Source organism: Fonsecaea multimorphosa, assembly GCF_000836435.1.
Source record: "Fonsecaea multimorphosa CBS 102226 unplaced genomic scaffold supercont1.6, whole genome shotgun sequence".
NCBI classification, from domain to species: domain Eukaryota; kingdom Fungi; phylum Ascomycota; class Eurotiomycetes; order Chaetothyriales; family Herpotrichiellaceae; genus Fonsecaea; species Fonsecaea multimorphosa.
This window is the reverse complement of record NW_015971640.1, coordinates 916255-932115: the sequence shown is the minus strand read 5'-3', so window position 1 is coordinate 932115 and position 15861 is coordinate 916255. Positions and strand designations below refer to the sequence as shown.

At 53.6% G+C, this 15861-nt stretch overlaps 7 protein-coding genes across 7 annotated transcripts; 3 read left to right on the top strand and 4 right to left on the bottom strand.

The window, feature by feature from the left end:
* Nucleotides 1-159: 159 nt before the first annotated feature.
* Z520_04078 (uncharacterized protein) lies at nt 160-2066 on the bottom strand (the record flags this gene model as incomplete). The annotated part of the gene is made up of 5 exons (XM_016774588.1): nt 160-705; nt 785-1196; nt 1257-1345; nt 1408-1511; nt 1583-2066. The coding sequence occupies 5 exons, from the start codon at nt 2064-2066 to the stop codon at nt 160-162; spliced, it is 1635 nt and encodes a 544-aa protein (XP_016634515.1).
* Nucleotides 2067-2706: 640 nt separating this feature from the next.
* Z520_04077 (uncharacterized protein) lies at nt 2707-3495 on the bottom strand (the record flags this gene model as incomplete). Its single annotated transcript, XM_016774587.1, has 1 exon — nt 2707-3495. The coding sequence occupies one exon, from the start codon at nt 3493-3495 to the stop codon at nt 2707-2709; it is 789 nt and encodes a 262-aa protein (XP_016634514.1).
* A 2264-nt stretch (nt 3496-5759) lies between these two features.
* On the top strand, nt 5760-6165 carry Z520_04076 (uncharacterized protein; the record flags this gene model as incomplete). Its single annotated transcript, XM_016774586.1, has 2 exons — nt 5760-5875; nt 5922-6165. The coding sequence occupies 2 exons, from the start codon at nt 5760-5762 to the stop codon at nt 6163-6165; spliced, it is 360 nt and encodes a 119-aa protein (XP_016634513.1).
* Nucleotides 6166-6400: 235 nt separating this feature from the next.
* On the top strand, nt 6401-7337 carry Z520_04075 (uncharacterized protein; the record flags this gene model as incomplete). The annotated part of the gene is made up of 2 exons (XM_016774585.1): nt 6401-6449; nt 6502-7337. 2 exons carry the CDS (start codon nt 6401-6403, stop codon nt 7335-7337), a joined length of 885 nt encoding a protein of 294 aa, XP_016634512.1.
* Nucleotides 7338-7929: 592 nt separating this feature from the next.
* Z520_04074 (uncharacterized protein) lies at nt 7930-10029 on the bottom strand (the record flags this gene model as incomplete). The annotated part of the gene is made up of 1 exon (XM_016774584.1): nt 7930-10029. One exon carries the CDS (start codon nt 10027-10029, stop codon nt 7930-7932), a length of 2100 nt encoding a protein of 699 aa, XP_016634511.1.
* A 526-nt stretch (nt 10030-10555) lies between these two features.
* Z520_04073 (uncharacterized protein) lies at nt 10556-12637 on the top strand (the record flags this gene model as incomplete). Its single annotated transcript, XM_016774583.1, has 1 exon — nt 10556-12637. The coding sequence occupies one exon, from the start codon at nt 10556-10558 to the stop codon at nt 12635-12637; it is 2082 nt and encodes a 693-aa protein (XP_016634510.1).
* A 1156-nt stretch (nt 12638-13793) lies between these two features.
* On the bottom strand, nt 13794-15843 carry Z520_04072 (uncharacterized protein; the record flags this gene model as incomplete). Its single annotated transcript, XM_016774582.1, has 5 exons — nt 13794-14137; nt 14241-14502; nt 14555-15673; nt 15738-15763; nt 15816-15843. The coding sequence occupies 5 exons, from the start codon at nt 15841-15843 to the stop codon at nt 13794-13796; spliced, it is 1779 nt and encodes a 592-aa protein (XP_016634509.1).
* Between the last annotated feature and the right edge of the window lie 18 nt (nt 15844-15861).

Below are 15861 nucleotides of genomic sequence, written 5' to 3'. Positions count from 1 at the left end.
TTAAGGTGTACAGCACAAATGGCAGAAGCGCCCAGCAGGTATCAGAGATGGTTCCTCTTACGCGCTCTTTTGCTCGGACACCGGTGTGCCCTGGGGACTCAATACTCTCAAAGCTCAGAGCCAGTCAGAATCAAAATCCTGAAACAGAGCTTTTTGCTTCTACACTTTGACTTGGCTAGTGGTTGCATCCTTCTCCACAACCGCCTCGACCAAATCGACCGGGGCCTTGGAAAAGTGGCGTGGCGCCAGGTTGCGAGCAAACAAGATGTCCATTTCGGCAGTCGTCCGGTCCTTGGTCTCCGGGACACAAAAGTACGCAAAGACAGTCGAGATCAGACAGCCTCCGGCCCAGAAGAAGCCCGTCCTGGCCCCCCAGTTCCACGCACTAGTGTTCAGTTGGTATGGCGTCAGGACACCGGCAATGATGGTGGAGATGGCGTAAGTGAACCGGGCGAGCACCACGACTTTGCTGCGGAGGAGGGCCGAGGGGATCTCGGCGCAGAGGGTGTTGGTGAGCGGGCCACTGGTGGCGTTGTACAGAAAGGAAGAAATAATCAAAATCGACCCAATCGCCCACGAGTACGAGGTGTTGGGCGAGTGTGCTTGAGGAACGCCCAGACCGCCGATGATGACCATAAGAATCAGCATGACAACCAGACTCCAGAAGTAAATGAGTCGGCGGCCGAAGAAGGGGAGGAAAATCCACTGGAATGAATAGCCAGGTTAGAAATCCACAAATTCGAATGTATGCATCATCGGCATCGAAAAAGGTGATGAAACCTACCGCCACGAACCCTCCCAGCAAAGCTAACGAATAGCTCACAATGGTCATGTTGAAAGCCTGCGTGCTGGGCAGGCCGGCCTGCTCGAGGAAATAAGTCGAATACCCGCGGAGAGGGTTGCCGCTGAGGGTTTGGATGCAGTAAATGCCGATGGGGATCAAGGTCCTTTTCAGGTCAACGCCCTTGAAGCAGGCCAGGTAAGAAGTCTCGGCGTTGACGGCGCGTTCGTACTCGGTTGTGACGACCATCAGGGCCACTTTCTTGTCAATGTCCAGACCTTCTTGTTGATGTTGCTTGGACGAGAGACCCCTCAGGACGGTCTTTGCATCCTCGAGGCGACCCTGTCTGACGAGCCACCAGGGCGACTCGGGCGCGAAGGTGAGGAGCGGTATCAGGATGACAGGCCACACCCATCTGGAAATGGATCAAGTTAGGACTGAGTCACGATTTTCCTACTGCAAAGATTTGGCTCACTGAACAGCAAATGGGATCCTGTACGCCCACTGGTCTTGGATGCTCAGAACTCCGCGGAGAATGCCAGCGCCGATGAGATGGCCAATTGCCTTTGAGAGTGTCAGTGTTTAAACTTGTGTCCGTTCAAGCTTCGACAGGAGAGATGTCATACCCAGCAGGCATTAACCCAGGTGGTAAGGTACGGTTGAAGGCAAGTTGGAGCAATCTCCATTGCATAGACGACAGGAATGGTCTGGAATAGACCAATAGGAATTCCTAGTGTTCGAGTTCGTCAGGTACATCATGGGGGTCATCACTCCCAAGATCCGGGGTGATCTCGCACATACCAAAAAGTACCTGACCGACTTCGAGTACGTCGAGGCTCGGAGCAAAGAATTGAATGAAGATGAATGCGACAATGACCATCAGGCCAGCTATCATGGTCTTGCGAAAGCCGAATTGGTCGCTGACCCATCCAGCTACCAACAGACCGATCAACTGGCCACAGGAACCCCCGTTGTTCAGCCCGGCTTGCCACTTCGCAGGGATCTCGTATTTGCCCTTGCCAACAGGGACACCGTACCGTTTCTGAAACGTCGACTGAGCGATCAAATTGCCCATCAACATGGTGTCGTATCCTTCCATGAAGATGGCGGCCGACATGGCCAAGCTCCAGAAGATGGGCTTGGGATACAGCTTGATGGCATCCCGTAAACGCAAGTCGTGCTCCTGGTTGTTTCCCTCTTGAGCGTCGGGCAGCCACTCGGCCGGGCTGCTGCTAAGTCGAGGCTCCTCGGCTACAGAGACGTCGACTTCTTTCTGGGCCGCCATGGCTAAAGGACGTCGTTGCAGGAACTATTCGTGCTCGGCACAATTCAAGTTAACAATGCTGGACGAGAAGAAGAAGACCCCTGGGCTAGAGAGAGACCTGTCATACTGCTTTCCACCTCTCCAAGGGACGACATTACGACCACTTCTTAAATACTCGCGGGCTTGCGTGCTCTGCTCCGTATGTCTCGGTGGTGATCTCGTGCAGAACGCCATGTTCTGGAATAAGTTTGTGGATAGACAAATCTTGCAGAAGATCCTTTTAGAAGGACCGCCAATCACCAAGTTGAGCAGCACCTCGTGGCCAGACACGCGAGAAGTCATCTTTGAAAACCCTCCAAGGTGGTATGGGAGCTTTTCTTATCTGTTGCCGACGGAGGATTTCGAGCTCCACCTTGTGCTTATCTGGAACCGACGGAAAATCTCCAAGCGACGAGGCAAGCAAATATGGCGGTGTAGTGAGCTAATACTCCAGAAGGGGCAGAAAAGCTGTTTCTGCCGAGTCAGTAGGTTACGTGACTTCACAGAAGGTGATTACTACAACAGGGTCAATCTTGAGAAGCAGTACTCCAGGTTGTCACAGAGTCAACTGCGAGCGTTTGATGATTTGCACGTGGGTGATGTTATGCCATAGGACGATCTATCAAGCAGATTTCCCTCCTCCTTCTCGCCCGAGGTAGAACAGCCTTGGATACGCACACATGTCCTGAAACACACAAAATTCCACAGCGCCCAGATCAAATTCCATCTTCACCTTGGGGAGAAGCTCAGCAAAGGTCTTGTTGAGCGCAAGCCTATCGTCACCGTCTACATGTCGCAACAGATAGGCGACGGTGACGTGGAAGATGTACGTGTCATGTCGAGGGGCACGGAACCCCATGGCGTCGGCGAGTCGATCCCTCAGCCTCCTCATACGCTTTTCTTCCTCGTCGGTGGCTCCCTCGATCTCAAGTCCCACGCCGACCACGGCGGGATCGAATCCCCGAACTCGCATCTTGTATGGCGGTGCCAGGCCCTCGCTTTGGAGCTGGTCACCCAGCTGTCCCAAGGTTTTGGAAAACTCGACCGTGTACTCGTCCAGCGGTCTTTTTTCCAAATCTTCCGGCCACATGTCGCCCTCACACTCGATCTCCCGGACACCATCCAAAACGGTCATGTGCCATGTTTCTGGAGGGACCAGACGGAAGAAGCGAGCAAGAGTTTGGTGGGAGCCGAGAGCGTCGTGGATAGCACGTAGACCGGATATCAGGGGAGAGTCGAGCGGGATGTGACAGATGGTGGTGTTACCAGGATACCGTTGGACAAGACCGTCTGGGGAGAATTTGACTGGGACACCGTCAGGGTAGGGTGACCTTGCAAGAGTGACTGCTGTCTCGCTGAGAGTGGTAGTAGTAGTAGTAGTAGTAGTAGTGGTGGCTGTTGTGGCCGTCATGATTGCCCTACTCTTGCAATGGGGTCTGATGTCGGAGAACAAACGAGATGGAAAAGGCCTTCACTACTTCCAGGATTTGCCAGACTTGTGCCGTGGCCCAGTATCAACAGAGAAGGTGTGAGCTTACCTCTCTTTATACGGATGTACTTGGACACGTGTGGTAAAAGCTTTGTCTGTTCCCATCGGCAAAAGATTGTCGTCGGTTAGAGATTGCCGAGCATGCTGCAAGCTGCAAGCCTGAGACCATGGGCGAACCCACAAGTACCAAGTAGTAGTGGTAACGGCCACGTGGTGGGACGGAGGATAAGCAGGAGTCGAGTTGTGATTCATGTGCGGTGGTGGTAGTACCTAGGTAGTAGTACCGTGTACTATTAGTAGTAGTTGTTGCCATACCATGGGAATGGCAGGTTAGCCGATGACCTAGTCTACTTACGTACTAGCGCACACTAGATAGTTTTGCACTGCGGCACTTATTGTTGCCGCGGCCTGCCCACCTCAGGTTTTGCCATTCGATAGATCAATACAACCGAGTTGGTCCCACAGGGAGTAGTAGTTGTAGTTGTAGTTCTATCGAAGTCCACAAAGTCATCAGAGACAAAAACCATTAATCCCCTTCGCAAGGCACTGTTACATACGGACAGACCTTATATGCGACCCTGAGTAGGTAGGGTGAGCTGCCAAGTAGCCAACGAGCAATTCTGAAGGACTCATGGGCGATCTACTATCCGTCGCCGCTAGCGTGGCCGGCTTGCTGTCTCTCGGCCTGCAGCGTACCTTACAGAGTATCTTTACCAGTACTACACTGCGTGCCGAGATCAGCATCGAGATCTTGCCAAAATCGCAGACCAACTCGGCGGCCTGCTCGAGTCCCTCCGGAATGTCAACCAGATCGTGCGCACCCGCACATGGCGGCCGAATGAGCAGTCAATCATACAAAGTATCGAAAGGTCCATCAGCCATAGTGAGGACGCCATCAACTCGTGACGGGGTGAGGTCGAGAAGTTCAAAAAGGAACCCACGGATGACTGGAGAAAGAAGGCAGTCGTGCTTGGACGACGGGCGGCAAATCCATTCAAGAGAAGCACTTTAGAAGACCTCGGCGACGATATCAGCGATTTCCAGGGCAACTTATCGATCGCGCTGTAGGCGCTTCAATTGAGAGAGCATCAGAAGACACAGAGCGACATTGAGGAGTTCACAATATTGTCAAGGACATACAGGCACGAAGTGTCCGTGCCGATCTACGGCAGTGACTGAGGGCACCTGACGCGACCGTCAACTTCAACGTCGCAGTTGCCAAGCGACACACTAGCACGGGGCAGTGGCCGGTCCAAGGTCCGGCTTACACCACATGGCTGCTCCAGGACAACTCATTTCTCTGGTTGTCTGGCTTCGCCGGCTGTGGCAAGTCCGTGCTGTGCTCGACGGCGATCCAGCACGCCTTCCGCCGCCGACAATCATCCGCCGACAGTGCGGTGGCCTTCTTCTTCTTCTTCTTCGATTTTAGAGACGAGTCGAAACAAGATGCACCCGCAATGCTATGCGCATTACTCCTCCAACTCTGTGGACAGGTTCCCGGTTTGCAAGCGGACTTTACCCGCCTGAAGAATTTATATAGTCATAGCAGTTCACCAGTCCCGGCTCTCCTTGAATATCAACGACAAGCTATTGCCCGGTGCCGCCACGCGTATATTTTGCTCGATGCATTGGACGAGAGCCCCAGAGATATCTCACGTGCGGAAGTTCTATCGGTGATTAACATCATACGACAATGGCAGCCGTGAAGCTTTGAACGCAGTGCTCGAATTTGCGGACGCATCTCAAAGATTCAAATCACGGGCCCCGGCGGTCAGGCCGAGAGAACAATACAGGCCTTAGCGAGGCTTAAAGGTCGTGCATGTTAGATAGTAACGGTCGAATTGCGACTGAAGGATTAGCTTTAATAGTGGTAGCCTGCAAATCCCACGGGAGAGGTCAGGGTAAATGACATCGCTCACTCACTGACTGTAGAACTAATGGAAGTGCATACAAGAAGGACAAGGCGACTGAGAAAGAACTCCACCAGCCTGACGGGTTGCAGATGCGCATCAGCTTTGTTGACCTCTACAGGTGGCTTGTCTTTGAATAATGAAATGCCAGCCAGCTCATATCTCGCTGGCGTCAACGCCACCACTCGGCGGCAACCAGCTCAATTGATTCTGTTGTGCCACTAAATTACCCATGCCGAAGAAAGAACTGCGCCTGCTCGCCCTCGACGGCGGCGCATGCGTGGGCTCTCATCCTTGATGATTCTCGAACAGCTCATGTACACCATCGAGCCCGAACATCCTCCGGGGCCGTGCGAATACTTCGACATGATTGGCGGGACCAACACCGGCGGGTTCGTCTGCAGAAGACGTAGTACGGGATGATTGCTGATATTCTAGGCTGATCGCCTTCATGCTAGGCCGACTGGAGATGACAATGGACGAATGTATCGACGCTTACCTCTCCCTCTCCGATCAGATCTTCCAGAAGAATGCCCATCGAGTGACGACCCAGGGCAAGATTCAAGGACGATTCGATTCGAATAAGCTGGAAGAAGCGATCAAAGAGGTGGTGAGAACGAGGAAGCTGCAAGAATACACATTGCTGAAGAGCGCAGGACTGAGCCTAGGCACTGCCACTTGAAAAAGGGGAGGTATGGCGAAGGCTGGGTTTACCGTGGCCCGATCGGGGGTGAGCCGCGAGCAGTTTTTACTCATCTTGGCGCCGCTTTTACATAACTTCAAGTTGTCCGCAGGACGGAATGCATCTTGCCGTCCAGACTCTCGCTCAAGTCACCATTATTTGCGCACACCTCTACTCCTCTGCTGTTGCGACTGTGAAGTTTGCTCCCTTATTCTCAAGCTGTGTGCAACTGAAAATGGCTCCCGGACAAAGTCGCAGCGTCTTCGTGGGCAACATTCCCTTCAGTTAGTCCTTTACACTCCACCTTGCATATCCCAAACGACTGACCCCCCCTAGATCTCAGCGAGGAAAACATTGTTAAGATTCTCAGTCAAGTTGGTACGGTTGTTAAGTTCAGGTTGATGACCAACCCCGATACGGGCAAATCAAAAGGATTCGGCTTTGCAGACTTCCAGGATGCGGACCAGGCGGCCAGCGCAGTTAGGAATTTGAACGATTTCGAGATCGACGGACGCAAGATCCGCGTCGATTGGCCTCACAACAATGAGAAAGATTCGGTCCCAACAAACTACGAGCAGACTGCTGGTCCTGCGGGGGATGCGCACCAACAAACTGGCGCAAGCGCCCTACCTCCGCTTCCCTCAGGGACTGATCTTCCCCCAAATCTCAGAGCGACCGACGCCATCTCCCAGACCCTTTCTACGCTTCCGCCGCCCCAGTTGCTCGACGTCCTCACCCAGATGAAGGCGCTGGCCATATCGGATCCTGCAAGAGCCACCTCCCTCCTTAGGACCGCACCACAACTCTCCTATGCCATTTTCCAGGCTCTAATCCTCATGAATCTCGTGGATCCCAAAGTGCTGGCACAAGTCGTGGAACAAGCCGCGAGACCACCTCAGCCAGCCGGAATTCCTCCACCGCAGGCCACTCCACAGCAATACCCCGGCTTTCCACCGCCCATGGTACCCGGTCAGATTCCTCCGAGACCTCAGCAATATCCGACAGCAACCATGCAACAGCAACCGCCGCAACAGCCTCCCGCTCAGCCTCAACTGTCTCATCAAGAGATGATCCAACAAGTCCTTGCCATGGATCAGCGAACAATCGATTCCTTTTCTCCGACTGAGAGGGCACAGATCATGCAGATCAGAGCATCGATGGGAGTCAGATGAGTTTCAGATATGCTGTTCTGATCAAACTGGACAAACCATCTTCCGGCCACAAGTTCGCAAGGGCATTAACCTTCCGCTCACAGGATGGCATGCACCATGTGCTCGAGAGAAATGTCTATTCCTCTGAATTGGGCATCAAGGACGCACCGAATCCGTCTGTGCAACGCCGCCTCTCAACGTATCCGGCACAATTATCAAGACGAAGGCTATACATGTTTGGCGAGACGCAACCAGTCCCAAGCAAAGGCAAGAGCGCGAGCAAACTGCGCCCAAAGGCAGAGCATCCTCTTCAGACGGCAGAAAGCCGCACTAAGATACCACAACAAGAGGAAATTTAGGAGCAGCAGCACACTCAGATATATGGAGATCAGGAGAGGCTAGTAGTTCCGTCTGAAGCATGAAACTGCGTTGTCTTGGGTTATGCTTTGCATGTAGGTACAGCATTCGCACCGGATAGGCGCCACTTCTCTCCATTCTGACTCCCTTTCAAAGAGCCCATGGGCCCATGAATCTCTGTTCTCTCGTCGTGTCTCATGACTCTTTCTGCCCTGACCCTTCCTTGGGAAAAAGAAGTTGCTAGGCCTGCAGGTGCTCAAGCGTTGTTCATCGCTGCACTTGCAGGACTCGTCCCGATCCCCTCGTCCGTGATTGCGGTCTGCGGCCGGAGTGGACTCGCTCTCCTACTTCCGTCACCGCCGCCAGCTCTCCTCAACCACGCGGCCCTCCCCGACTTCCCAGGGGTTTGTATTGGCGACGGGCTGGGCGACATCCCTGTGACCTGTCGAGGCCCATTGACCTTTTCACCTGCGCTTCTCGGCGGACTCATCACCCATCGGCCATCATCTCCAGGGCTCGCATTCGCGCCGCTGGGCGGACTCCTCAGACTCGTACTTCCCTCCTCGTAGTACCCACCACTCTGATACTGGTACTCTTCGCCCCTCCTCTTGACTGGACTCTCATCGTACGGATCCCACCCGACTCTCCGCCTCGCGTCGGCCCTCAGCGCCTGCCGATACTTCTCGTCGCCTCCTGCACCGGTCGACGCGCTCTCTTCCAAGAAGAACGTGAGAAGTTCGTCAGTAATCGAGAGGTGCGACTGTTGCTGGAACTGTTGCAGCGATGTGAGCCGCAAAAGGAGTTCAAGTAGCGATAAGGAGGTCCGGATCGAATTGGCCCAGGGTGGAGCGCTGGATTGTGGTGGTGGTGGTGGTGGTGGTGGTGGTGGTGGTGGTGGAGGCTGCGCTGGCGATGCGGACGCGATGTGCATGTTTGCCATTGCGTCGGTGAGTTGAGGCGGGTAGTCGTCGTCCTTGGTACCGTTGTTATTAACCGTCGTGGAATCTCCTTCAATGTCGGATTCAGTGTCGCTTGGTTCGGATTCCGCGTACACCTCAAACGCGATCCATTCCGGGTCGAGTGATGGTGGAAAACACCAGGGATCATCGACATGGTCTTCGACATATTGCTGCTGCTGCAAACTCTCTCGCATAGCTATGACCAGGTCCGGATCTTGCTCGCCACCATCTTGGTCGGCTTCTCCAATTCCTAGCGGCCCGTCTCTCTCGACCATTCGCCTCGGAGGGATGGCGTTCATGTCTCTCTTTAACAATAACACCGGGTGATTGCTCTCTGCGTCAGTCCCGATGTTCAAAACTTTGCTTGTATCCGCGTAGAAGATCTTGGATATCTCGTGCACAGGGATAATCTCCCGGATTCCGGCGAGTCTGACGTCGTCAAACGGACCCGGGCGCGCCTGATCGTCTTCAAAGTCGTGAACGCGGTCGTCATCAAAATCTTCAATGATCACCATTTGGTATGCGTACTCGTCGGCTCGCGCATCTGCGCGGATACTTGGTGCTGAGTCAGGCAAGTTCGTCTCTGTGTTTGGGACTGCTTGGGAAGAAGAGATCTCTGCAGAAGGAATGGCATCGGATCCGGATCCTGTCCCGAGCACGACGTCAAGGGGGACCCGCCGTAACTTGACTCTTGCTTTGTGAATGACCTCCTTCCAAGTTGTCTCTCGGATCTCTTCCTCATTCTGGGGTCGGTCATGGCCAGCGAATAACATGTAAACGGTAAGAGTGAAAGTGGGTCCGATTTGCACGGCCTGGCTTGGAGAGATGGAGTACTGAGTGTCGCCTGCTGTGAGGAAAGTGCTGGCTTGCAGAAGTCGTGAGGGGGACACAGATTGAGGTAGTGAAGTTGACAGGCTTGCGCCTGAAGTGGTGATGGCGAGATTGATCAGAGGGACGGCATCTTCAATCCTCTCCAGTAGCTTTTTGATGTCCTTGACTATCAAAGTCAACTCTGCTTCGTTTTGAAGTCTCGCCTGGCTGCTGAGTTTGCTGTTCTTCCTAGCAGCTTGTTCAGAAGCCTCCGCTGCTTTGGCTAATCGTTGTCCCAAAGACTGTATCTCCAGACGCAGTTCCTTGGTGAGGGCGACAGCGGATTCCAGAGACGTGTTTCCTCGAGCTGCAATCAGCTCGATCATGTCAATCGCTGGGGAGACGATGCGGATTTTATGCTGAAGTCGTTGTTGCAAGCCGTACAATTCGTCCCGGACGTTGCTTTTCGGGGTGCTGTTGAGAAGTTTGGCTGATTGCCTGATCGCGTAGGAGGCTGTGATGGTGACGCCCGAACGGATGGCATAATTCATAGCCTGCTGGGTCACTTTCCCCAGAAAGACGTCCATTTTTGCAGAATACAGAATAGGACGGTCCCGCGAAATGCCAACTTTCTAGGGGCAAAGGATAGGTGACAGCGTCAAGCAGAACGAAATGGAAGCATAACGCAGTAGGGCCGTTCTGGGTGGCACGTTTTTCTCAGCCTACTGTTGCAGGCGTGACACAGACGTCAAGCACTTATTGTTGGTGCACGTTGTCTCCGCAGAGAAAAGTCCATATTGTACATACCTGAGTATCCTTACGAGTTTATCTTTTAGATGGGAGACATCGTTGTTTTGAATCTGGCTCGGTGGGTGGCGCGTGACTGCAGCCTTGTTGGCGATGAAATCATCGCAGCCCAGCCTTGCCAAGGAAATTTTTGTACCCAAAACTGCCCGTGCCCCTCCAAATGTAAACGCAGTCCGCAGGTCTCCTTTAGGCCCAAACCTTGATATCTACTTGAATTTGACTCACAGCCTGCGATCGTACGCTCCTTCTCTTCCTCAGGAGACCTTTTCCAATTCTTACGAGTCGAACCTTTTAGGCATATTCACAATGGCAGGCAATTTTGATTCCTGGGAAGATGCGGCGGCACAAGAGGAAGATCTTTCAAAGAGAACACAGAATATGAACATGAATGCCAACACTTTCAGGCCTGGAGCCGCGTCTTTTCAGCCTGGTGCTGCCACATTCCAACCAGGGCAGCCATACCAACAGAATGGCTATCAAAACTACGGGTATGGGCAGCAGCAAGGCTACAACCAATACCCGCAGTATGGCCAGCAATACAATCAATACCCTCAATATCAGCAGCAACAAGGCTACAATCAGGGCTATAACAGCGGCCAATTTGCCGCATACAATCAGACACCTGGCGGCTTTCAGCCCCGACAAGGCGCTCCCATAAGCATTGCGAAGAGATCGGACACCCAGCCTGCACCTGCCCCAACTCCTCAACAGGCACCCGCTCCAGCAGCTAAAGCTGAAGCGATCCCTGACGCCCCTGCACCCAAACCACAACCAGCTGCTGCGGCACCTCCCAAAGCGAAGGTCCTTTCGATCGGTGTCCCAACGTCAGCGTCTGCAACCCCCAAGAAACCAGCCTCTCCCACCACCAAGGACGAACCGACCCCTCCCAAAGCTGAAGCCGGAGCCAAAGTCGCTGCGGCCAAAGCCGTCGAGAAGACCGGTGAAAAGGTGAGCGGAAAGGCATCTCCTACACCATCATCAGGGAAGTCTTCCCCTACACCAGCAGACGCCAAAAAGCAACGAAATGCTGATGAAGTGGCGCAATCACAAACGGCCGATGTGGATGCATCGGTGCTGGAAGAAATGTACGGGAAGGAGCATGTCAACATCATTTTCATTGGCCACGTCGACGCCGGCAAATCCACTCTTGGTGGCCAGGTGCTCATCCAAACAGGCATGGTTGATGAGCGTACGCTGGAGAAGTATAAGCGAGACGCCAAAGATGCGGGGCGAGAAACCTGGTACATTTCTTGGGTATTGGATTTGAACAAAGAAGAAAGGGCCAAAGGAAAGACGGTTGAAGTTGGCCGAGGCTTCTTTGAAACCGAGAAACGGAGATACACTATCCTCGACGCGCCAGGTCACAAAACATACGTCCCGAATATGTTGAGTGGTGCGGCCCAGGCAGACGTGGCAATCCTGGTTATATCTGCTCGAAAGGGCGAATTCGAAACCGGGTTCGAAAAGGGTGGGCAAACCCAAGAGCACGCCATGCTGATCAAGACCACTGGCGCCAAAGAGCTGGTTGTCGTCGTGAACAAAATGGACGATCCGACAGTGGAATGGTCCAAAGAACGGTACGACGAGATTGTCGGCAAACTTAAGCCATACCTGAAAAAGCGAATCGGCTTGGATTCCACCTTTATGCCCATCTCCGCGCAAACAGGCGTCAACGTCAGAGACCGCATTGACCCCAGCGTCGCTGATTGGTACAAAGGCCCCTCCCTCTTGGAATTCTTGGATGGCATGGCAAAAATCCAGCGCAACATCAATGCACCCTTCATGATGCCCATCGGCGCCAAATACAGAGACATGGGCACCATGATCGAAGGTCGGGTCGAAGCCGGCGTGGTTCAAAAGTCTTCGACCTTGATCATGATGCCGAACCGTGAGGAAGTTGGTATTGCAGCCCTCTATGGCGAAACGGAAGATGAAGTCCCTTACGCGACCTGCGGTGACCAAGTGCGCATGCGCTTGCGAGGCATTGAGGAAGAAGACATCCAGCCGGGTTTCGTGCTTTGCTCACCTAAACGTCTCGTCCACTGCGTAAGCGAGTTTGAGGCACAGATCAACATCGTGGAACTGAAGTCCATCCTTTCTGCGGGCTTCAACTGCGTCATCCACGTCCATGCCGCAACGGAAGAAGTCACGTTTGCAGCTTTGCTTCACAAGCTTGAGCCAAAGACAGGACGCAAGAGCAAGAAACCGCCCCCATTTGCCGCAAAGGGACAGAATATCATTGCGAGATTGCAGGTGACAAGTGGCGGCGGCAAGATCTGCGTCGAGAGATTCGAGGATTATCCGCAGTTGGGACGGTTCACGCTGAGAGACCAAGGGCAGACAATTGCCGTGGGCAAGATCACCAAGCTGATTTTGGATGACGACTAAATGCATACACATGTGGGCGATGAGTTACGTCTGGAGGTGTTCTTAGTCGTCCTTCCTTGGTGTTACAGCATGCCTTCAGGTTAGAGCACGCGGGCATTGCAGCACGAGACGTGAGGGGGAAATGTCACGCGATTAAGACGACACAAACGTGTTATGAACCTCAAGATGGAACCAAGATGGAACACGATGATAACGAACAGTGCATGGCAGGACGGGCTAGAAATGTGGTTGCATCAAACCGGTCAATCAGCTCTTCAGACGGACAGGCCGGCGGGAAGGCGGATTCAGTGCTGGTTGAGGTGGACGAGGCATACACCTGGATAGGTAGGAAGATAAGAAGATAGCAAGGCCAATGACATGTAGATGGTCCCTACTTCTACTAATACTCTCCTACCACTCTGCGCATAAGCAGGGGCGAAATGAAAACGCGATATGAGACTCTGCTCATGCACTTCTTCTTCTTCTCCCCACTCAAAAGTATGAAAATGAATGTCCATGGTTATGATTTGAATTCCCACTCACTTTACACAACAACAAGAAAAAATAACATGAACAAAGCAGCACCAAGGCGAACTTTATTTTTTGGGATTGCGGTTCGGGTTCTATAAGTACATGTGCGAAGGGGGGAACAGAAACCAAAGAGTTGTACGGAGAGAGATCCCATCCGATCCGATCACTCTGCCTGCCTGCCTGCCTGCCTATCAGGGAACCAGAGTCGATCCAACAATTGATGGGGCAATCGTGTTCCTTGCGACGACGTGGGCAGCTTCCCCCCCTTTTTTTCCCTTTCTCCTTGACCCCCAGTTGCCATAATTTCCAGCGTGCATGCGGACCAAGCGTCCAAAAGAGCAGAAAAGAACATACTTCCTGGGGACTCCCGTCCATCCATGCCTGTTGAGTACAAAAGCCAAGGCGCGCCCATCCATGCCATCCAACCCCTAGGGCGTCTCTCCTGGACCGGACGACGACAGCGCCCAGAAGGTTCAAGTAGAGTTTCCCACAATGGCACTGTCAGCGACAGGATCTCCGGACCGGTTGCTGCATCATCATCACACTATGACCAGTGCCAACGACTATTCGAAGGGGATCGCGCTTTCTGGGCTCCAAAGGTACCGAGCGAGCAAGAAGAATGCAGACGAATGGTCGTGCTGTCCTCCTATGGTTGGATCATGGTTGAGTACGGAGCTAGGGGCAGGATCACCAAGCATTTACATCGAAACTCGCCTACAAGTTCACCGTCGGTTAGCACTGGCTTCTCCACCATGAGAAATGACAGAGAATAGCATACCTCGTCGAAATACGTAGTCACAACGGTCCTGTCGGCAAACTTGCGTCCGGCAAGTGCTTGCAGGGCCTTCTTCGCAGATTCGGGCTCTTCGTACTTGATAAAGATCTTGCCCACGCCGGCCGACTGCCGACTTCCCATGGATGGACGCGGGATCTTCATAGCCAGGATCGTGCCGTACTTTTGGCATTCTTCCATTACATCTTCGCAGATTTCTACCACGCAGCAGCACGGTTTTGGTTAGCATGTCGACACCAAAAGAACAAAAGGGCGGAAATGGAGGATAGCCAGAGTAATGCTGCTTCCTGCTTTTCTCACCTTCATAATCATCATTGTCAATAAGTTCCTCGGGCGTGACCATGTTCAATAGTTGTAGGACTCGTCCGTCCTCCAAGTTTTCAGCCGTGGTTCCGGCGAACATGGACATGGCATTAACGCCCATTTCAAGCCCAGCAGCTTGTGTGTATCCAATACTGGCACGGGTGACTTTGATGGCGTTGCCGGCCAGGTCCATGCCATTGAGCCCCTCAATTGCAACGGCAGCGACGGACGGATCTGCATATTCACAGAAAGCGATGCCCTAGTGATCGGTTAGGAAGTTTTGTCGCCAGCCGGGACCAGTGCGAACTTACTCTTGATTCCTGCGCATCACTATCCCGCACTAGTACAAATGCTCGTAGTTCTCCGAATGCTTTGAGCAACTCAATGACCTGATCATCTGTCAAGAACGGCGGGAGATTGGTGATGGCTAGTTTATTTGCAGTGTCGGGAACCTCGGTGGAGATCTCGCCATCTGTGTATGCATCCTCGTCCGCTGATGGGACGATGTAATCCTTGGGCCGTCGAATCTCCAGCCCCTTGGGAGTCGCAGTCCCATTGCCGTTCAGCTCTGAATGGTGCTCTTCCATGGTGATTCCATCCATGGCCAATGCGACTGTCGCATCAGAAGGCTGCTTGAACTCCACCAGCGCGAAGCTCCTATCCTCGGCGATGTTTGCTTGGGCGCACGGATCGTTGCCTTTGACGACATTCAGACCGTTGAGCTGGAGGTTGAAGAAAGCCAACAGGCTTTCCTCGGTGACGGATGCCGGCAGGTTGTGGACGAACAACCGCCGTGACTGGCGCGCATTAGAGGGCCGTAACGCAGTAGAGGTCGCGCCGCCAGAGGGTTGATTCATGAAGGCTTGTAACCGGCTTGGGTCCATCTGCTGTTGTCGAGGGGCGCCTGGCAGTGGGAACATGCCGGACATCTTTGCTTGCTCGGCCGTGACGTTCTCGTAGCCCGGCGGTTTAATATCCCACTGCGTCATCCTCCTCTTGCGCTCCAATATTGGAACGATGTCTGTCAGATCGGGGGTGGGCTCCCTCTTCTTGGGCGGAGGACTGTTCTTGCGGCCGCGGGCTTGCGCAGCGAACTCGTCGCGGTCTTCTCGCCCGGTCCGATCACGGTCGCGATTGCCTCCTCCTCTGCGATCATCGAACAAATCGCGGTCTCTCCTGGGTGGCCGGTCCTCGTCGCGGCGTCTCGGGCCTCTGTCTCTGTCCCAATCCCGATCATCTCGCCTGGTGCCGCCGCCGTGTCTGTCTTCCCTTTCGCGCGCCCGGTAGTCTCGACTCGAAGAATAAGAGTCTGCTTCGTACTCGCGTCGCGATGAGCGGTGATGGGGAGATCTTGAACGCCTCCGCTCGCCGCGATCCCGGTTCCGTTCCCGGTCGCGGTCTCTGCGTTCATCTCGGTCGTATCGAGAACCCTGAAAGCAAAAAGAGTCAGCGGTCGCCACTTGTGGGATAGCAAGGGGGGCCAGGATAACGTACGTGGTGCTCTCTAGAGCGGCCCGTGTCTGGAAGAAGTCAGTAAGTATTGAGGCAAAAGGTGGGAGAGGGTCAAGGCACCTCTCGAGGAGTAGTTGTCCCCGTTCATGGTCGCGAGGCAAGATGG